At 43.2% G+C, this 18,702-nt stretch overlaps 1 protein-coding gene across 8 annotated transcripts in view; it reads right to left on the bottom strand.

Annotated features, from left to right (window-relative positions):
- The window catches only part of fubp1 (far upstream element (FUSE) binding protein 1), a 42,870-nt gene that overhangs the window by 15,291 nt on the left and 8,877 nt on the right, over positions 1-18,702 (bottom strand). For all 8 annotated transcript variants that reach the window (XR_009514679.1, XR_009514673.1, XR_009514676.1 and 5 more), the window contains exons 3-14: positions 18,298-18,333; positions 17,050-17,086; positions 12,699-12,748; positions 6,985-7,056; positions 3,914-3,971; positions 3,519-3,681; positions 3,318-3,416; positions 3,125-3,232; positions 2,799-2,901; positions 2,599-2,699; positions 2,288-2,435; positions 271-431 (exon numbers count right to left, since the gene is read on the bottom strand). Coding sequence is in view for 1 of the 8 variants with exons in the window: in XM_059983776.1 (XP_059839759.1) it covers positions 271-431; positions 2,288-2,435; positions 2,599-2,699; positions 2,799-2,901; positions 3,125-3,232; positions 3,318-3,416; positions 3,519-3,681; positions 3,914-3,971; positions 6,985-7,056; positions 12,699-12,748; positions 17,050-17,086; positions 18,298-18,333 (1,136 nt within the window). In the remaining 7 variants the exon portion in view is untranslated. The remainder of the gene's footprint in view (positions 1-270; positions 432-2,287; positions 2,436-2,598; positions 2,700-2,798; positions 2,902-3,124; positions 3,233-3,317; positions 3,417-3,518; positions 3,682-3,913; positions 3,972-6,984; positions 7,057-12,698; positions 12,749-17,049; positions 17,087-18,297; positions 18,334-18,702) is intronic.

The following is an 18,702-nucleotide window of genomic DNA, read 5'->3' as shown; positions in this document are numbered from 1 at the left end:
CACTAACTTTTTATCAATCATTCTACTTTTAAAAAAATCGAAGTCACACCAATCTCCCTTAATGTTTCAAGATCTAGACGTCCTGGATACTGAAAATGAGCTTTGGGAATCCTAATGTAACATTCTATGGTCCATTACCAATAAACTGCAAAACTAAGAGAACAATCTGCTTATATAATTGGGAAATGTGTAAGCCATTCAAATGTAACATCACTTTAAAATGTGATTTGTCTCTGAAAAATTATTTTGACAGCTGTATTAAAAACTTACCCCAATCTTCTCTTCAATAAGTTGCCTGGCATAGTCAATCTGCTGAGTTGATCCACGAATAATAAACATTTTGAAGTTGGGATCAGCATTTGGAGGTGGGTTTCTCTGGAGCTCTATTCGTGCTCCTGATTGCTGACTAATGGATTTAACAGTCTCCCCTCCTGAATTAGAACAGCAGCGAAAAGAATGTTCACTAAACCTTCACCATGAGAATTATTCAATTAAATCACAAGCAGTAATCTTAGCTAAAAGCTTACAAAAGCTGTGCTTGGGTAAACTGGTATGTCAGCATATATAGTAACTTAGATCATAAGACATGGGTGCAGAATCAGGCCTTGACTCATCGAGTCTATGCACTTGAAGAAATAATAGTGGATATAAAATCCTCAACGCTAATAGCTTTCACAACTTATAATCAGCTCAAAAAAAAATCACAATATCACTAAAATACACACCTGACAAGCATATCATTGGCAGTTTATGGAATTGTCTCTTATTAGGCACCAACTTCTGCCTACAACATACTACTCCACCCACTGAGCAGCATTTCAACCAAGGTTGAAATACTTTTGCAGCTAAGTATTAAATCCTTGAAACTTCTGCATATGGCATACGGCCCTTTCATCAATAGAATTGAAAGTCATGGAAAAGTAGTATTCACAGATCTTTCACTGCCAATACCACATCACCATTACTTCCCAGCCTCAACCAGATCATTGATGGCTTCTTAGTTTGAAGTTGGAAAGTAACTGTTACAAAATTTAAATTATTTACAATTGAGTCACATTTATAGTCTTGTCATAATAGAGGCCAATTCCCTTCTCTCCGTACTGACTGGAAAAATAAACCATGAGTGAGTCGCAGTTGAGCCAGGGGTTGTGACTGTAAGCACTCACATCTGGACAAACTTGTTGGGTTAGATGACCTAGGTAAGCTGCAGCTAGTATTTAAAGATAATTAGAAAAAAGTTCAAACAGTTCTGTACATATGACAGCGGCTATTTTTAAAATTGATTTTGTTTCTGGCAGACTGATGAGGAAATCTGAAACCCTCAAAATCCAAGAGAAAGCCACAAGGTGCACTCAGATCTGGCTTTCCAGAAGGCAAGGGGTTATGACTGGCTGGAATTTAATTTAAAAAAGGCTCTAAGCATTTGTATCCCACAGGATTCTTCTTGTGTTATAATATTCTGGAGTGAAATGAGATTTGTAGATATCATCAAAATTGACAGCATAAGAACAAAAAAAGTTGAGTACATGAAGAAATAAAGATACAAGTAAGGTAGACACTAAAATACAAATGGAATTTCAGCCAGAGCAGTGAGCCATTGGACCTGGGGAAGTAAATGAAGTAAGAGAACAAAAGGATATTGAGAAATGTAGCACCAAGAAATCCTGGAGTATTTGCTGATAAACTCCTGGGCAGGTTGATATGATGGTTAAGATAATTCTGTTTACTGATAGGAATAAAGAATAAAATAGGAGCAAAGTCATGGTACATCTGTATCAATCAGTTGTTAACCCACAGCTAAGAGTATTGTGTTCAGAGGTCATCACTATGGGAATAGTGATATCACTACAGGGGATGCAGAAGACATAACAATTTATTTTGGTTGGCAAATGAGATTGGGTGAAATTAAATGGTCTCCTTCTTTTCCAAGAAAATAGGGAGATTTAATTGTTACATAAAATTAACAGGTCTGGACACCATGAACCAAGAATTTTCCTTGGCAGACTGACTAAGCAACACACATTTAAATTGACAGAATGACTAGAGCAGTGTTTTTAGTTTCCAGTCAAGAACAAAGTATGTCAAAGACTATTTTCTCCAAAAGGGCAAAGGAGGCAGATACCTCACTGTAGACAAAGACCATCAGTCACTTATAAAGATACATATCAGGGCTGGGAAATGGAATTGGCTTGGTTTCTTTCTTTGCTGGATTGGACACAAACTCATTCTGCCCTGACAAGTTTTAGTTGATTTGTTTACAGTTCAACTGTTTCTTGCAAATTATTACCTTTGCCAATGATTATGCCAGTCTTACTGCTTGGTACTGTGAAAGTGAACTCCTGTAGACCACCTGGTGGGGGCATATTCCAGTTCCCTTGTCCTCTGCCTCTTCCTCTGCCAGGACCAGGACCACTACCACCAGGAGGCATGCCAGCCTACAAGCAAGATTTAAAAAAATTATTTATACTGTCCATCAAAGGTATGAGGAAAATATTCCCTAATTTCAAAAAGAAATTCAACACAAAACACACAGTATTATTCCAGCCAAACACTCTAACATAATTGGCATAGTTAAAGAGCAAGCACTTATCATCTAACCTCCACACTTCGTAGGAGGTCTCTTAGTATCTCTGCAGCATGCTGACATCTGTCTGGAGGGCCCAGGATCTGAGCTATTCTTTCTGGAGTTGTCCCATCATCTTGAGATTTTAAAAAAAAGCGATAGTTTTTTAAAAATTGAGATTAACAAGATATGAATTTTTTATTCAATTTGAGAAGAGGTTATATATTAAATTCACCTGGCTTGAACTGAATCCTTACTCCTGCATCGTTCTGTATCTTCTTTATCATTTCTCCACTTCTCCCTATTACAATACCAACAGCAAATCGAGGCACAGGGACCTAAAAGAAAATGCAATTAGTGTACACAACATACCCCACAGACAAGATTGGTTACAGCTGTAAATTAATTGGCAAAATTATTTGTGAAAGCAATACATTAACTTGCTAGTACAAACATTTTTGAATGCCAGCCAAATTATTGCTGGCATCAAAACAAAAATGTTATATTCTGTGCTATATTTTTGACACAACACACATTTTAGACATTGTATTTCACACTTACATCCAATGTTTCATTAGACCCTCCCACACGAGATCCATATTCGTTACGCTGCTCTCTAAAACCTTGGTCTCTGTCACGAATTAAATCCATCACCATGTCCTTGGCTTGCTGCAAAGGAAATAAAAACATGCTCACACTTCCCACTCAACAATAACACTAATTCCTATTAAAAAGGAAGCAATGCTGTACCTACCTGTACTTTGTATGGATCTCCTGTAATTCGAAGAGGTTTATCTGATCCTGTTGGCTGAGGTCCATCTTGAATCATCACCATCTTCACTCCAGCACGTTCCTATTTTGCAATAGAATAACTCCATGTACCCACCTTTGCAAATATATTTAATTACAGGATCTTAGTGGTTAGGAAGCAAAGGAAGACAAACATTAACCTTACCTGTAATTGCTTGATTGTTTCTCCGCCTTTTCCAATAACAAGCCCAGCCTTGCTTGCAGGAATCATGATCTCCTGCACAGAAGTACCTGCTCCATCACCGTGGTGTGTACCAGGACCAATTCGGCCCCTTTCAACTATCTGATCAAGCAGTCTCTTTGCAGCTCTAGAACACCCAAGGGCGAGAACAGTGGATGGAATGGGAAAAAAATAAATCTTCATACAGTTCTTAATGCAACAATAATTAAGACAGTTAGGAAGATAAAAGTTAGATCTGACTGCATAAACCTTGAAGACACAGAAGTAGGTTTGACAGTTCAAATTAACCTTTGGATTAACACACAATACCAAAATGACACAACACACAAAATCAAAAAAGTATCTTTAATTACACTTACATAATAGAATCAGGGCTGCCTGTCAACATGCAAGACCTTTCTGGTAAACCACCACTGTCTGAAAATGAAATTCACATAATATTAATTTATGTGAAGCAAAATGATTGGGGAAACAAAAGCAATGGACTAATTGTAATTATTGAAACTGGCTAAGGATGACATAAAGCACATCATTAAAATTTACAAAGAAAACTAAATTTGTTTGCAGAGTTAATCCTGAACAATACTGACAAAACACAACAAGGCATTGACCTTCCTGCAGAAGGCAACTCTGAGTAAGTGTGAGGTGTTTCACTTGGGTACAAGGAATGAAGAGTCTTAATGCAATAGAGCAGCAATGGAATCCAGGGGCACTGATTTATGAAGCACCAAAAGCAAACAAGGGAACTGAAAGCATATATTCAAGGAATATAAAGAATGCAAGAAGAATCTTAAGAAAGAAATTAGAAAAGCTAAAAGATACGAGGTTGCTTTGGCAAGTAAGGTGAAAATAAATCCAAAGGGTTTCTACAGTTATATTAATAGCAAAAGGATAGTGAGGGATAAAATTGGTCCCTTTGAGTATCAGAGTGGACAGCTATGTCTGAAGCCAAAAGAGATTGGGGAGATTTTGAACAATTTCTTTTCTTTGGTATTCACTAAGGAGAAGGATATTGAATTGTGTGAGGTAAGGGAAGCAAGTAGGGAAATTATGGAAACTATGGTGATTAAAGAGGAGGAAGTACTGGCACTTTTAAGGAATATAAAAGTGGATAAATCTCTGGGTCCTGACAGGATATTCCCTAGGACCTTGAGGGAAGTTAGTATGGAAATAGCATTGGGCTCTGACAGAAATATTTCAAATGTCATTAGAAATGGGGATGGTGCTCATGTGGTTCCATTGTTTAAAAAGGGTTCTAAGAGTAAACCTAGCAATTATAGGCCTGTCAGTTTGACGGCAGTGGTGGGTAAATTACTGTAAAGTATTCTTAGAGATAGTATTATCTGGATAGACAGGGTCTGATTAGGAACAGTCAACATGGAGTTCTGTGTGGAAGGTCATGTTTGACAAATCTTATTGAATTTTTTGAAGAGGTTACGAGGAAAGTTGACGAAGGTAAAGCAGTGGATGTTGTCTATATGGACTTCAGTAAGGCCTTTGACAATATTCCACACGGAAGGTTAGTTAGGAAGGTTCAATCGTTAGGTTGATTATTGATATTGAAGTAGTAAAATGGATTCAACAGTGGCTGGATGGGAGATGCCAGAGAGTGTTGGTGGACAACTGTTTGTCAGGTTGGAGGCCGGTGACTAGTGGTGTGCCTCAGGGATCTGTACTGGGTCCAATGCTGTTTGTCATATACATTAATGATCTGGATGATGGGGTGGTAAATTGGATTAGTAAGTATGCAGATGATACTAAGGTAGGTGGCATTGTGGATAATGAAGTAGGTTTTCAAAGCTTGCAGAGAGATTTAGACCAGTTAGAAGAGTGGGCTGAACAATGGCAGATGGAGTTTTAATGCTGCTAAGTGTGAGGTGCTACATTTTGGTAGGAATAACCCAAATAGGACATACATGGTAAACGGTAGGGCATTGAAGAATGCAATAGAACAGAGTAATCTAGGAATAATGGTGCATAGTTTCCTAAAGGTGGAATCTCATGTGAATAGGGTGAAGAAAGCTTTTGGTATGTTGGCCTTATAAATCAGAGCACTGAGTATAGAGTTGGGATGTAATGTTAAAATTGTACAAGGCATTGGTAAGGCCAAATTTGGAGTATTGTGTACAGTTCTGGTCACCCAATTATAGGAAAGATGTCAACAAAGTAGAGTACAGAGAAGATTTACTAGAATGTTACCTGGGTTTCAGCACCTAAGTTACAGGGAGAAGTTGAACAAGTTAGGTCTTTATTCTTTGGAGCGTAAAAGGTTGAGGAGAGACTTGATAGAGGTATTTAAAATTATGAGGGGGTAGATAGAGTTGAAGTGGATAGGCTTTTTCCATTGAGAGTAGGGGAGATTCAAACAAGAGGACATGAGTTGAGAGTAAGGGGGCAAAAGTTTAAGGGTAACACGAAGGGGAATTTCTTTACACAGAGAGTGGTAGCTGTGTGGAACGAGCTTCCAGTAGAAGTGGTAGAGGCAGGTTCGATATTGTCACTTAAAAGTAAAATTGGATAGGAATATGGACAGGAAAGGAATGGAGGGTTGTGGGCTGAGTGCGGGTCAGTAGGACTAGGTGAGAGTAAGCATTCAGCACGGACTAGAAGGGCCGAGTTGGCCTGTTTCTGTGCTGTAATTATTTTATGGTTATATGAATTCATTTTTAGAAACATATTAAAAAGTGGAGAGCTTTGTAAATTGTATATAAATTGTATATACAGGACATTAAGCACAGAAAGTATTGAAAGGCAAAAAGTACTACAATTGAAGGGGCATAGGGAATATTGAGTCATTTTTGGCTTTGAGTAGACAGGACGTAGAGGATCAAAAAAATCTCTTAAACATCATAAAAAGCTATTATTTAAACAAATCAAAGGTTAATGCAATTCTAATTGTTCAAACTTATAGACCATAAACATGAGTCGCTGAAAGCATTCAAATGTTGGTGGGGAATTTATGGGATTATCCACTAGTTGGGATAATTAAGGCATCAGCGTTACAACATTTAAGGAGAAGCAAAAGCAGAAATCGGGCTAATGTGGAGCAAAGCGTTTTTATATATAGACAGTCTAAAAATCTTGAAAATCTACATAGTATTTAGCTTGTTAACCATAATATCAAACATTGTCGACAAGGAATATAGCGATTTTAAGCACAAAGGAAATGCTGTAAATCTAAACTCAGCTGAAAGGTAATTGGCCTGAAGTATTATCCGCTTTTCTCTGCACAGATGCTGCCTGATCAGCTGCAAAGCCCTTAGACTTCCAGTTTTTATATGGTAGCTGAGTCCTGGGTCATTGATTTCCTCCGCTTACACATCACAACAGATTCTTACACTCTAAATTAACTGCATTTAAAACAATGTAAAACACCAAAGCTAAATGAGCTAACTCAACTGACAAACAAAATTATGAATAAAAATCTTACCAGGTGCAATCTGTACTTTGCACCCAGACTCTTGTTGTATGCGTGAAATCTGCTCTCCTCCTCTACCAATAACTAAAATGAAAAAAAAAAGCAATAATTTTAACATTATGCTCACGACAACCAAGATCAATCTGTACAATAAACTATGTTATTTCCACAAACCGCACTGCAAGTATCTTATCATTACTCTCATGGTTTTTATCTATGTAAATAGAGGCAGTGATATTTACTTCTTCCTACACACCCCTGAACTCAACAAGAGTTTACTTCTTTGAAACTGTATTTTGGCATATGGGGTCAGGGAAAGATTAGGAAGGGACAATGAACAATTGGAAATAGAGAGAAAGTAGAAACTACTGAGGTTAAAACTGAAAAGGGAGGAATAAAGATGTAGATGAAGAGCAAAGAATGGCAAGAAATGAAGAATGAAAGCAAAAAACTCATTCTAATACAAAATGGGGAGAGGAATGAATTAAGGCCTCGAGCATAGGCTTATTTACTACTAATTTTCATTTTGAAAAATAGACACAAAGCAGGGCATGATGATAAATATACATCATTTATTGATCCATGAAATATGGCAGCCACCAAGAACTCAAGGATATAGTGGAATTCCTTCAGTCGATGCTTCAATGTACTGCTGGATAGTGGAACCTCAATAATAGGTCCAGATTTCCCCCGAAGTTAAAAAAATTGAGACAAGGAAACTGAAAAGCTTCACCTTGGATTCAGCACTGCCACTCCAGCCTCGGTACCAAAATGATCTCGATTAAACAGGATGGCAGGAAGGCAGCAACGTCTGACCATAAAACTGCACATCATGTGCAGGTGATGCCATCAATCACCAAGGCAGAAAAATAAAATTGTGGTGGTGTGCAGACAAAGATACTGTAGCGATGTGCTACATGCAGCGCTAAAATTACGACACGGAGTCAGTAACTGCAGTCGAAGGAAAAACTTTATTCGAAATCCTCAGCCTCACTTTTAAGCCTCCCTCAACCTGCCCCCCGTGGCGCAGAGGCTCCAAAGCTCTGTGCTCGCAAACCCCCGTAGGCTATCTAATTGTGAGCCGGTTCGGATGTGCCAGGAAATGGGTCGCCACATAACCCCCCCCCCCCCCAGAACCGGCGATACACCCCCCAATGTCCACAGTCTGGGCCAGAACCTGCTTGGGAGGTCGGCCTCTGCGCCGAGGTGCCGGAAACTCGGCCAGTTGCGCCAGGTCCACATGGGCCGGTTTGAGGCGGTCCACCGTGAAAACCTCCTCTTTCCCACCAACGTCCAGCACGAACGTGGACCCATTGTTCTGGAGCACCATAAACGGCCCCTCGTATGGCCGCTGCAGCGGTGGCCGATGCCCGCCCCTTCGTACAAACACAAACTTACAGTTCTGTAGGTCTTTGGGTACGCAGGTCGGGTGCCGCCCGTGCTGTGAAGTGGGTATGGGGGCCAGGTTACCGAGCTTCTCGCGTAGTCTGCCCAGGACTGCTGCGGGATCTTCCACCTGCCCCCGTGGGGCTGGTAGGAACTCCCCGGGGACGACCAGGGGCGCACCATATACCAACTCGGCCGACGAGGCGTGCAGGTCATCCTTGGGCGCTGTGCGGATGCTGAGTAGGACCTAGGGAAGCTCGTCCGCCCAGTTGGCTCCTCGCAGGCGGGCCATGAGGGCTGACTTCAGGTGACGGTGGAATCGCTCCACTAGCCCGTTCGACTGTGGGTGGTAGGCAGTGGTGTGGTGCAGCTGAGTCCCCAAAAGGCTGGCCATAGCAGACCACAGGCTGGAGGTGAACTGGGCGCCGCTGTCGGAGGTAATGTGGGCTGGTACACCAAAGTGAGATATCCAGGTGGCGATCAGGGCTCGGGCGCAAGATTCGGAGGTGGTGTCGGTGAGCGGGACTGCCTCTGGCCATCTTGTGAACCAGTCCACGATAGTCAGGAGGTGCCACGCTCCGCGCGACACTGGCAGGGGGCCCACGATATCCACATGAATGTGGTCGAAATGCCGGTGGGCTGGATGGAACTGCTGCGGTGGGGCTTTGGTGTGCCACTGCACCTTGGCCGTCTGGCAGTGCACGCACATTTTGGCCCATTCACTGACCTGTTTGCGGAGTCCGTGCCAAACGAACCTGCTGGAAACCATCCGGACAGTTGTCCGGATGGAGGGATGCGCCAAGTTATGAATGGAGTTGAAAACACGGCGGCGCCAGGCTGTCGGGACGACAGGACGGGGCTGGCCGGTGGCGACGTCACAGAGTAGGGTCCTCTCACCCGGGCCCACGGGGAGGTCCTGGAGCTGCAAACCGGAGACTGCGGTTCTGTAACTTGGAATCTCCTCATCCGCCTGCTGCGCCTCTGCCAGTGCCTCAAAGTCTACCCCTTGGGAAAGGGCATGAACTGTAGGACGAGAGAGCGCATCCGCCACATTGTCCTTACCCGAGACGTGCCGGACATCCGTCGTGTATTCAGAGATGTAGGACAGGTGGCGTTGCTGGCGGGACGACCAGGGGTCGGACGCTTTCGTAAACGCAAAGCTAAGCAGTTTGTGGTCTGTGAACGCGGTGAAGGGCCGACCTTCTAGGAAGTACCTGAAATGCCGGATTGCCAGGTAGAGCGCCAACAGTTCCTGGTCGAAAGCACTGTACTTGAGCTCGGGTGGCCGCAGGTGTTTGCTGAAAAACGCCAGGGGTTGCCAGTGACCTGCGATGAGTTGCTCCAGCACCCCACCGACTGCTGTGTTAGATGCGTCCACTGTGAGGGCAGTAGGGGCGTCCATTCTGGGATATACTAGCATTGCGGCATTCGCCAAAGCTTCCTTCGTTTGAACGAAAGCGGCGGCGGACTCCTCGTCCCAGGTAATGTCCTTGCTTGGACCCGACATCAGGGCGAACAGGGGGCGCATGATCCGGGCAGCTGAAGGGAGGAAGCGGCGGTAGAAATTGACCATACCTACGAATTCCTGAAGGCCTTTGATCGTGGTGGGTCGGGGAAAGTGGCGGACCGCATCTACCTTAGCGGGCAGAGGGGTTGCCCCGTCTTTAGTAATCCTGTGGCCCAGGAAGTCAATGATATCGAGTCCGAACTGGGATTTGGCGGGGTTGATTGTAAGACCGTACTCACTCAGTCGGGCGCAGAGTTGACGGAGGTGGGACATATGCTCCTGACGACTGCTGCTCGCTATGAGGATGTCATCCAAATAGATGAACGCGAAGTCCAGGTCCCGTCCCACCGCGTCCATTAACCGCTGGAACGTCTGTGCGGCATTCTTCAGGCCGAACGGCATGCGGAGGAACTCGAAAAGGCCAAACGGGGTGATGAGAGCCGTTTTGGGGACGTCGTCAGGATGCATCGGGATTTGATGGTACCCTCGGACGAGGTCTACCTTGGAGAAGATCCGTGCGCCGTGCAGGTTTGCTGCAAAGTCCTGAATGTGCGGCACAGGGTAGCGGTCCGGTGTGGTAGCCTCGTTCAGCCTGCGGTAGTCGCCGCACAGTCTCCAGCCTCCCGTCGCTTTGGGCACCATGTGCAGGGGGGAGGCCCATGGGCTGTCGGACCGCCGGATGATCCCCAATTCCTCCATCCTCTGGAACTCCTCCTTCGCCAGTCGGAGCTTGTCCGGGGGAAGCCGCCGAGCGCGGGCGTGGAGGGGTGGTCCCTGGGTCGGGATGTGGTGCTGTATGCCGTGCCTGGGCATGGCCGCTGTGAACTGCGGTGCCAGAACTGATGGGAAATCCGCCAGGACCCTGGTGAAGTCGTTGTCGGACAGCGTGATGGAGCCGAGGTGAGGGGCTGGCAACTGGGCTGCACCCAGGGAGAACGTCTGAAAGGTCTCGGCGTGTACCAGTCTCTTCCTGGGCAGGTCGACCAGTAGGCTGTGAGCTCGCAAAAAATCCGCACCCAGAAGCGGTTGGGCTACGGCGGCCACTGTGAAGTCCCACGAGAACTGGCTGGAGCCGAACTGTAGCTGCACCTGACGGGTGCCATAGGTCCTTACTGTGCTGCCATTCACGGCCCTCGGGGGGGGGGACCCGGTGCCCTGCTGCGGGTGTCGTAACTCGTCGGAGGTAAAACGCTGATCTCAGCCCCAGTATTGACCAAAAACCGGCGTCCTGACCTTCTATCCCACACATACAGGAGGCTATCCCGATGGCCAGCCGCCGTAGCCATCAGCGGCGGCTGGCCCTGGCGTTTCCCGGGAACTTGCAGGGCGGGCGACAACGGCGGGCTTCTGCGCCCCACCGCTGGTGGTAGAAGCACCAGTGTTCATTGGGCCGGGGGTTGGCGGGTTCTGCGGCCGGGCCTGGACTGGTTTGCTGCCGGGAGCGTGGCTGGGAGATCTGTGCGACGGACGCCCCGCTCACCTTTTTGGCGTTCCACAGCAAGTCCGCCCGGGCTGCCACCTTCCGGGGGTCACTGAAATCCGCGTCGGACAGCAGCAGGCTTATGTCCTCGGGCAGCTGCTCCAGGAATGCCTGCTCAAACATGAGGCAGGGTGTGTGTCCGTCGGCGAGAGACAACATCTCATTCATTAAAGCCGATGGAGGTCTGTCGCCCAAGCCATCCAGGTGCAGTAAACGGGCAGCCCGCTTGCGCCGTGAGAGTCCGAAAGTCCTGAGGAGCAGGGTTTTGAATTCCGTGTACTTGCCGTCTGCCGGGGGCGACTGTACGAACTCCGCGACCTGGGCCACTGTGTCCTGGTCGAGGGAGCTCACCACGTAGTAGTAGCGGGTGTCTTCTGAGGTGATCCGGCGAACGTGGAATTGGGCTTCGGCTTGCTGGAGCCATAGGTTTGGTCGCTGTGTCCAGAAACCCGGCAGTTTCAACGAAACCGCATGAACAGAGGTGGCGTCGGTCATTTCTGGTCCAAAAATCGTTTGGACCATCGGGGTCACCAATTGTAGCGGTGTGCTACACGCAGCGCTAAAATTACGACACGGAGTCGGTAACTGCAGTCGAAGGAAAAACTTTATTCGAAATCCTCAGCCTCACTTTTAAGCCTCCCTCAACCTGCCCCCCGTGGCGCAGAGGCTCCAAAACTCTGTGCTCGCAAACCCCCGTAGGCTATCTAATTGTGAGCCGGTTCGGATGTGCCAGGAAATGGGTCGCCACAATACCATCTTATTTGGAGCAGCAAACTTTCTCCATAGCTAAATAAAACTGTCTACTTAAAACAAAGCGCCATTTAAAAATCTAAAACTTGCATATAGTCAAAAAATCTGTAAGTTGCATATATTCCATATAGAAACGCAATAAGTGATTTCAGAGGCATGTTTAAATACATCTCTAAACTCATGGCAGATGGCAAAAAAATGCTTCAAAAAAGTCCTTCTTAACAAAGTGCTTGTGGACAATTCAGAGAGACTATGACCGGGGAATTATCTTCAGCATAGCACGTCTGAATGTAATGAAAGCATAGTGGCGATTTGGGAGGAAATGTCAATGTAGCAACTTGGAGCCATGAATTGGTTGTAGTGAAAGGGGATGAAGTACGAGAAGCCTAAAGGAAAAGGAAGTGAACACCCAAGCTTGGAAAAGACAAAGCCCATGTATCTCAGCAGCAGATAGTGGAAGCAGGTGATAATACACAATCAGAGGGGTAGCAAGGAGTCAAGATGGATGGGCAGTGAACCAGCAAACTGATAATGCGGGTAAAGAGATCTGTCCATGTTTTATTAACATAAATATATTAACTAAAATAATTTTGATTTACTTACTAAATCCAACCATGCTGTCAGGAACCTTGTATTCCTCTGTCGCAATTGACCTTTGTTTTTAAAAAGAAAGTTTGGTAGTTAGCCAGCATTTCCCAGTACAATTTGGTTGTTCTCCATCTTCATTCGTAATCACAAACACTAGAATGTACAGTGGTGTTCAAAACTTTGTGAACCCTGTAGAATTTTCTCTATTTCAGCACAAATATGACCAAAAATGCGATCAGATCTTCATGCAAGCCCTAAAACTAGATAGAGTATCCAATTAAACAAATAGCACAAAAAAATTACATTTGTTCATTTATTTATTTATCCAGAAAAATGATTCAATATTACACACATTTGTTGGTAAAAGTATGTGAACCTTCATGACCCCCTTGTACAGCAACTTCAACCAAAAGTTTCTGGTAACTGCACATAGGCTTGGAGGAATTTTAGGCCATTCGTTGGTGGGCTTCTTTTCATGAACTGCTTGCATCAGGACCCCACACAACATTTCTACAGGATTGAAGTCAGGACTTGGTCACAGCCACTTCAAAATGTGAAATTTCTTCTGCTTTAACCATTCTTTGGGAGACTGGCTTGTGTCTTGCTCCATGACCCACTTTCTCTTGAGCTTCAGTTCACAGTTGAAACACTGACACATTTTTCTGTAGAATTTGTTGGTACAATTCAGAATTCATAGTTCTACCTTTGATGGCAAGCCATCCTGGTCCCAAGGCATCAAAGCAGGCCCACACCATGACACTGCCACCACCACGTTTCATAGGTGGGATGAGGTTCTTATGCTGGAATGCAGTGCTTGTTTTTTGCCAAACATAGCGCTTCTCAAACCAAAAACTTCTATTTTGGACTCATCCATCCACAGATCATTCTTCCAATAGCCTTCTAGTTTATCCATGTGGTCTTCAGAAAACTTTAGACAGGCAGCAATATTCTTCTTGGAGAGTAGTAACTTACTCATTTCAATTCTGCCATTCACACTATTGTTCAGTGTTCGCCTGATCGTAGAGTCATGAACAAGGACATTATCAAATGCAAGAGAGGCCTGTAGCTCCTTAGATGTTACCCTGGAGTTCTTTGTGACCTCCTGGATTATTATATGCGTTGCCCTTGGAGTGATTTTTGTTGGCCGGTCACTCTTGGGGAGAGTAACAAGTGTTGAATTTCCTCCATCATCTGCCTGACTGGATTGTGGAAGCCAAATTCTTTAGAAAAGGTTTTGTATCCTTTTCCAACTTCTTCCCCTGCAAGGTCCTCAGAAATCTCCTTTGATTGAGACATGGTACGTTTCCAAAAACATATATGGTGAAGATCAGACTTTGACAGTGAAGACCCAGGTTTATGTTCTTAGAGCAGGGCCTCCCATACCTGATTGTTATCCCACTGATTGGAACACCTTATATACCCAGTAAATGAACTGATAATCCTCAAGGTTCACATACTTTTCCCAACTAATACATATAATATTGGATCACTTTTTCTCAATAAATAAATGAACAAATATGTTTGTGTGTTATTTATTCAACTGTGTTGTCTTTATCTAGTTTTAGAATTTGTGAAGATTTCATCACATTTTTGGTCATATTTATGCAGAAATAGAGAAAATTCTCAAGGGTTCTCAAAATTTCTAGCACTACTTTATTTGGTTCTGTACTGTTTATACCAAAACTTTAGAGTTCAAAGAGTAGCTACCTTAATCCTGATTAACAGCAGGTTCAAACAATGAGCTGAAGAAATCAGGATGCTATCACAGGTCAAAGTATGCAACTATATCGAATTAAAGTCAATTAGGATGGTTGATGCCAGAGCAAAAAATTACTGAGAATCTTAAAATCAACAAACTGCTTGAAGAAACCATGAAGAGAGTAAGAATAAAAGGCATTGGTTACCTGAAATTATTCAAATGTTATTTCCTTAAAGGCTTCAACCTACCCGGATAGAAAGTCCTGTCCTTAAACATATTCTGAGCCTCATGGGGCCATGCAGAAGACAAAAAGCAGAGTGAGTAGGGCAGAGAATTAAATTGGCAGGTGACTAAGTTCCAGGGATGCCCTTGCAGACTGAACTGGGGAGCTGTGAAAAACTGTCTCCCCATTCATGTTTGGGGTTTTCCAGTGCAGAAACCACACAATAGACAACAGGTGCAGAAGTAGACCATTCAGCCCTTCGAGCCTGCACCGCCATTTTGAGATCATGGCTGATCATCTACTATCAATACATGGTTCCTGCCTTGTCCCCATATCCCTTGATATCCCTATCCATAAGATACCCATCTAGCTCCTTCTTGAAAGCATCCAGAGAATTGGCCTCCACTGCCTTCCGAGGCAGTGCATTCCAGACCCCCATAACTCTCTGGGAGAAGTTTTTCCTTAATTCTGTCCTAAATAACCCCTTATTCTCAAACCATGTACTGGACTCTCCCAGCATCTGGAACATATTTCCTGCCTCTATCTTGTCCAATCCCTTAATCTTATATGTTTCAATCAGATCCCCTCTCAATCTCCTTAATTCCAGCGTGTACAAGCCCAGTCTCTCTAATCTCTCAGTGTAAGACAGTCCTGACATCCCAGGAATTAAGGATCACACCTTGATCATCTAGAGCAAAGTAAAGTTAAAAAAAAAGCACAAGTGTCACACTGGGAAAAAACTGTCAAAGCAGATTGACTGGTGGAGATGGAAATTTGGATCAGAGTTGTAGGGAAGGTACGCTTGGCAGTAGTGAAAGAATGACAACTTGCTGAATGTGCTGTGAGAACAAGTGGAACTTTATCTGAGTTCTTACTGAGAGAAGAGCAGGGTGACATCAAAAGTGAAGGAAATTAAATAAGGTACAACTGGGGTTCCAGTCAGCCAGAGTCAAAGAAAAAGGAAATCATAAAGGCATAGTTGTGGAAAATCTCATAATAGTATATACAATGTAGACACTGGGATAATAGACAAAATAGGTGGAAAGCAGTATGGTTGAGATTTTTTTTTAGTTATGTCTTCCTGGTGGATGCTGGTACTGATCTTGAGATTACGGAGGAAGGGAACTGTCAGGTGTGGAATATGTGAAGGTGAGTGCACAGTAAAATTCAGCAGTAAAGGCAATTAAGTATTGAATTCTATGCAAGGGCAGTCCTCAATTTTCAACAGTCTCTACATTCAATTGGATTATCTTCAGTAATTTCTACCTCCATTTCACCGCATGCACATCTTCCCCTCACAGTTCAGTGTTCTGATAGCACTGTTCCACCTATAACTATCCAAGACTCATCGTACTCACTCTCATTTTATTTTCCTGCCATACCGCCAGACCCAGGCAGTCTTTTTAAGTGAAGCAGTATTTCATCAGTGTTTTTTTCAAATAAGTATACAGAACATGGTGCTCACAACGTGGTCACTTCTACAAAGAAGAACCCGAAGCAGATAGGCTGCCTATTTGGCAGAATGCCGTGATTTATTCTGCAGGAGTGACCTTACATTTGCAATTGTCTGTCACTTTTACTCTTATCCCATTCCCACTCTGGACTTATGTCTTCCATCTTCTGAATTGCTCCAACAATGCTTAATACAGCTCAACTTCTGCCTGGCTGCACTGAAACCTTCAGGATCTAACAATAAATTAAGATTCTATTTTCCTCCCTCTCACCCCTGTAGCTGTACTTTGCTGTTTCAATGTGGTTTTGATTCCGTTTTTATAAAATACAATTAAGTGCCAACTTTGTTCCCATCTGATCAAATATTCCTTCCAGCCTCTTCACTCCACCCACCACATCATCTCACTATTCCACTCCGAAGAATAGCCTTTGACCCAAATTTCAACTTTCTCAACTCTCGCCTGAGCGATCCCAGAATTTTATTGCTTTTGTAGCTGGTATCAGCATGTGCAGGGTTTTAACTGGCCTCTGTTAATTACCATCATTCAGATCACACGAAGGTCAGTCATTTGGTCAACTTACCTGTAGAACTGTCATTTTGTAGCCAATAGAAAGGATAAACAATCTCACAGCAGTTCTTTGATGCTTTTAAGTACTGTGTAAAACTCCTAGCTAAGGTCAATTAAGCAAAATTATGACAATTACACAACTGAACAATTGTTCCAGAATTGCAGATATCATGGACTGATGTCTGTTCTATGTTCTAAATACTTGCTATCAACTTGAGTACCAGATTTTTAATTTAACTGCATTAAATGTTTCCTATTGAAACAAAGAACAGTTACACCTTCACTCTAATGAATATGGCCCTTCCTAAATAATGAAAGAGCAAATCAATTAAATCCAACTATATTAATTGATTCATACACCAAGTATAAAACATGACCATATGAGCCACCATCTAAGAGTAAAAAGTAAAAAGTTTTCCCTACCGCTGTTGATGCATTGCAGCTAGCTGTGTTCCAAATGCTTGAAGAAAGAAAGAAATTTGTTACCTTGACAAATTGCAAAAAACATTAAAAATGCAATTAAAATTGCAACAAAAGGTTGTACTTAGAGCTCTATCTTCAATGTGTGCAGGCAAGGGAACCAGATTCCAGATTCTACTCACTGCTACAGTTTGCTTGAAATCTTTAAACACTACCTTACAAGATGCCTTCTAAACAGTTGAATTCCATTTGTTTATTTTGTTGCTGACAAAGCCCTTATTTGCATCTATTGGAGACAATCTGGGCATTTAAACATCAACTGTTCAAATTTCCTACATCTCAGCACCACAAACTCTCAGTATAATTCTGCAGAAAGCAAATAAGGCGCTGAAGCCCGACATTGCTTGCCCTTAAGTCACTGGATGACAACAATAAGGATGATGATTAATTTGTGCTTCGTACACATTTAGGATTCAAGGATATTTGCTAGCTTTATGTTGGAAGTATGTTCATGACCACAAATCAGAGATGAAAATGAGCAAGGATATTCCAAAATTTAGTCATTAGACAATCTGACGACAAATGGCGAGGCAGTAAAAATCAGGGGAGATGTTAGAAGCCACAACTGACAGGGCAGAACACTGGAAATTTTAACAATTGGAAGGCTGGAGTGAGGTGAGGCAAGAACAGGGTGATTTGAAAGCAAGAATTTTTATTCTGGTTTGTTTCCCCCCCTCTTTCCAGTCTTGATGAAGGGCCTTGGCTCAAAATGTATACATTATACCTTTCCATAGCTGCTGCCTGACTTGTTGAGTTCTTCCTGCCGTGCGCTACAGTAGTTACTTAGATTTGCAGAAGATGCAGGTGACAGAAAAGAAAGGGATTGGAATTCCTCGTGATGCACACATCATGAGTCCTGGCAATTACCAGTTTAACTATGGGCAGAAAAACAGGTTTTTTTCCCCAGACAAAGGTGTTCCTTTCACTTTTATTTAAATGTACTCGATTTAATAGAACAGCTTTGCACTGCTATCTCAGAGAAAGGGCAACCAGATTTCCTCCCTTTAACATAATCTGTAACATCTGTTCCTATGCCCTTCATCACGAGCATTCATCAATTGCCATGTGTCAATTTTGGCTTGACAATGGTTCAAGACATGCTCAGCTACCTTCAGGGAGCAGTTTAAGGTGTAGAGAGAAAAATCTATTTCTAATGTGTGAAAATTGCCATTCTGGAGATTCAGTACTTACGGTCATTCTGAGCAACTTTCTTAGTATCTGGTTGATCTGCAAAACAAAATATTTTCTTAACTGATACAAGTATCTGCTTTACTACACCAAAAACTGAAAAAAATCAGCGCTCATTTTCAAATCAATATACAGCTCTCCTTCAGTTATTAAAGTGTTAAATTCCTAAAGAATCCCTCAGAATGTAAATATTTGTAAAGCAAAAGTACAATAAGCTCTTTCACAGTGAGATAAGGAATTGAAACTGTAAGGATGCAGTACTAAAAAGTAATCAGCACTAGTTAATAACAAGCTGAAACATAAAAGCCATTCATCAAATAGCCTTTATTGCCAGATAAAAGAGAACCCGTCTCCCCGAGGCTTCCTGCACCAATCTAAATTACTTGTTCACAAATGCCTTCCAGATCA

The sequence above is a fragment of the Hypanus sabinus genome, chromosome 11 (genome assembly GCF_030144855.1).
Source record: "Hypanus sabinus isolate sHypSab1 chromosome 11, sHypSab1.hap1, whole genome shotgun sequence".
NCBI classification, from domain to species: domain Eukaryota; kingdom Metazoa; phylum Chordata; class Chondrichthyes; order Myliobatiformes; family Dasyatidae; genus Hypanus; species Hypanus sabinus.
This window is presented reverse-complemented; position numbering and strand designations above follow the sequence as displayed.